Source organism: Solanum tuberosum, unplaced genomic scaffold, assembly GCF_000226075.1.
Source record: "Solanum tuberosum cultivar DM 1-3 516 R44 unplaced genomic scaffold, SolTub_3.0 scf00086, whole genome shotgun sequence".
NCBI lineage: Eukaryota > Viridiplantae > Streptophyta > Magnoliopsida > Solanales > Solanaceae > Solanum > Solanum tuberosum.
Window position 1 is genome coordinate 928,796 of NW_006239010.1, and position 3,546 is coordinate 932,341.

At 31.5% G+C, this 3,546-nt stretch overlaps 1 protein-coding gene across 1 annotated transcript in view; it reads right to left on the reverse strand.

The window, feature by feature from the left end:
• Positions 1–2,656: 2,656 nt before the first annotated feature.
• Positions 2,657–3,546, reverse strand: part of LOC107060482 (protein MIZU-KUSSEI 1-like) — a 3,069-nt gene continuing 2,179 nt past the window's right edge. Inside the window, exon 2 of the mRNA XM_015308448.1 lies at positions 2,657–3,008. Within this exon, the coding sequence (XP_015163934.1) occupies positions 2,657–3,008 (352 nt within the window). The remainder of the gene's footprint in view (positions 3,009–3,546) is intronic.

Here is a 3,546-nt window from a genome sequence, read left to right on the forward strand (position 1 = left end):
GAACCGTCTATTATGGAAGCCAAGTGCACTTGGCATCATATGCTTATCAAATCTTGAATTTTATAGTTCAAGTTCATCAAAAAGATTTCATACATTGTGATTTGAGTCCAACCAACATTTTAATGTTTTGTTGCTCTAGCCTTGAAGAGGTGAACAACACGTTAAAACTAGAGAATTTTTCACTGGCCCAAAAGACTGGAGAGGAAACTTAAGTAAAAAAGTGTATGTTTTCTGCTAAACATTATCTCTCTAGAATTTTTTGATATGGGTAATTTTCAATATTGGGCTCAATTAATTTAAAGATGACGACAGAGAAACTTTAGCCTGCACAGGAAAACAAACATGCTTTAGATTATTATATTTTTAACAAACAACCGAAAATTTCTAGAAATATATCTCTTATAATTAGAGATTTCTTACATAAATGTCCAACATCAGAGCAAGCATCCTTTCATAAGCAACAGTTGTTGTGTTCTTGAAACTTGATTCTTGTGTTTCAAAAAGGATCAGTCAAAGAAACATAGTGCTACTTATACCATCATTAAGTCTAACTTTGAATTATTTTTTTATTTTTTTATATTTGAGTTTCAAACTTATTTCTTTCTTTTATATATATATATATTAATCTTGTGGTCTTAAACATATCATATGGAATTAAATTTAAAAATTGATCCAAAAAAAAGAAATATTCTATAATGTTTTGAAACAAACTGGAAAAAGACAAATAAATTTTAAAATATAGTATATTTTTTTGGTTAAAAAAAAGCTTATAATAATTTTATAGGAAAATTACGCGGATAAGCAAACATATACTAGTTAATTAGCTAACATGGCTATAGTTTGAATTAATTACGGCTCGCAGCTTAATTTTAACTATATTTTCGTCGTATGTCTCCTCTTTTCCCCTCTCTCCTCTCTCCTCTTTTCTACATATACAAATACAAATTATCAAATACAAAGTATACATATATATAAATATACAATTATATGACAGATATACAAATACAATTAGTCTCTCTCCACTCTCTGCCCTCTCTCGCTTGCCTCTCTCCTCCCTCTCCCAATCTCGCTCGCCAGATATACTATACCAGTTACATATATACAATTTATATGATATATATATATATACACAATTTGTCTCTCTCCACTCTCTGCCTTCTCTAGCTCGCCTCTCTCCTCCCTCTCTAAATATTGCTCGTCTCTCTCCTCCCTTTCCCAATCTCGCTCGCCAGATATACAAATACGTATGTATATCAGTTACATGTATACAATTATTTTGACAAGATATACATATACAATTCGCCTTTGTCCACTCTCTGCCCTCTCTCGTCCGCCTCTCTCCTCCCTCTTCCAATCTCGCTCGCCTCTCTCCTCTGTCTCTAACACGTAGCTACGAATCGTAATTATCAAACTATAACTATGGAGCATAATTAAGCTATTTCTGAGTGGCTATATGCAAAAATTCCCCTAATTTTATTATTACTAAAAAATTAGACCCTTCAAATTTGAGGGCCTAAGGTGTATGCCTCATTTTTAAAGGCATTGAGTCGCCCTGTCTGTAGTCAAGGAGGAGAGGAAACAACTAATTATATGATTGGTATATTTAATTTTGCTCAATATTCTTTTTGCAGTCCTATACAATGTAACTGAGAATTTTGTAGAGATTCTTCACTTTCATGGTACAAAAAGGTTTTTTTTAGTACTTCTTTTTCATTTTGAGTTCAAGAGTTTCAACTACTCTTTCTCATTTTCCACTGTTTTCCTCTCTTCTTTTTCTTGATGAGTTCCTATATATAATAGGAAAATACTAGTTACAATAAGTGAAAAAAATGGTTGTTTGTTTAAATTGTTCGCCAGAAAGGTGTCCTACTGAATGTGGGATGGACTTTTGCCTTAATGTTGTGTAAATTTCCGTTAGTAAATTAATAATAGCATCCAAACAAACATAAAATTATAGGAGCTCCCCCACCTGTTTTACTCGTTTGATGATCTGAACTCACAACCTTTGGATTGGAAGTGAGGGGTGCTTACCATCCGGGCAATTCCCTCTTATCAATACTTTTGTCAATAATACTTAGAAAATAATTTTTTTATAAAATAATAGGACACTAAATGAACTAATGACAAACTAAGAAATAATGAGAATAAACAAAATAAAATAAAAAAGATCCTTCCTTTTGCTTTTATTTTTTTCTTACAATATTGATCTTAGGTTGATGACAAACACCCCATACAAATATTCCCACATGGAAAAAGTCATGCAATTATGCATAACTCAAAAAAAAACTAGGGGTTTTTCATGGCTACCCAGGATAAACTCATAAGCAAATAAAGGACATAAAATAAACTAGAAAAATTACAAAATGACAAGTAGCAATTAACACCATGCAATAGTTCTATATCCCATGCATGAAAAACTCCAAAACACTCCAAATCTGATACATTTTTCTTGTTTATCCATCTGATGTTGGAATAAGCTAATTGACCGGGTATGTAAATCGGTCAATTTCCATTTTCATAGCTCAAACTTGAAACCTTTTGATACTTGAATGAACGTGATCGCCCAAAAAAAAAATATACGCTAATCCTCATACATACATGCAATATATAATTGAGGAGGACTATGTCAATTATATACGTCTCGGTCCCAAACACGTCAGCAACGAGAGGATAGAAGGAAAATACTTAATTCTTGGCCCATACTTCCTTCAGGGTCAATCAAATGAAATGATTCTGAGTTATCATAAGATCCATGGACCCTCTCAAATTTTCCTCTAAGATACATAATATCATCATCATCACAATTAATATTCTTTTTCCCATGAATAATCCCTGCTCCAATATTTACTAATTCTATTTGTCCCAATACTTGTAAATCACTTTTTGTAGGTTTTCTTTTCACAGCAAATCCTACTTTTTTCCCATTACAGTACATTCTCAAAATGGATTGATTTCCACCATAATTACCACTCTCCAAAGCAATTCTCACAATACCTCCTTGCATTTCCCTGGTATATTAAGACATAATATTATTAAATCAATTAAATAAATGTGCTTGATCATAGTAGGCAAAAATATCTAATTTCAAATTATACCATTACTCAAAAAGCATAATATATTCCACATGTTTGCATTCATTAAAAAAAAAAATAGGCTCATATGTCAAGACATAATATAATTAAATAAGTAAATGAGAGTTCTCGAACAACTTATAACTATTAGTATACGAGATGGTCACTCTCACATTTTTTATTTTTTTTTAAATACTAGTTTGTTTTATGATTCTGTTATCACTCTCACATGCTTCAATGTAGGGGTGTTCACGGGTCAGTTTGGATCGGTTATTGGTCAAAACCAAAACCAAACCAACTTAATCGGTTTTAAAATTATCAAAACTATATCAAACCAAATATAATATACATTTATCGGTTTGGTGGTTATCGATTTCGATTTGGTTTGGTTCGGTTATTAACCATACACAAAAATAAAAGAAACAATTCATTCAAAATGTGAAAAAAGTGACAACAATCCATTCAAAACGAAAAA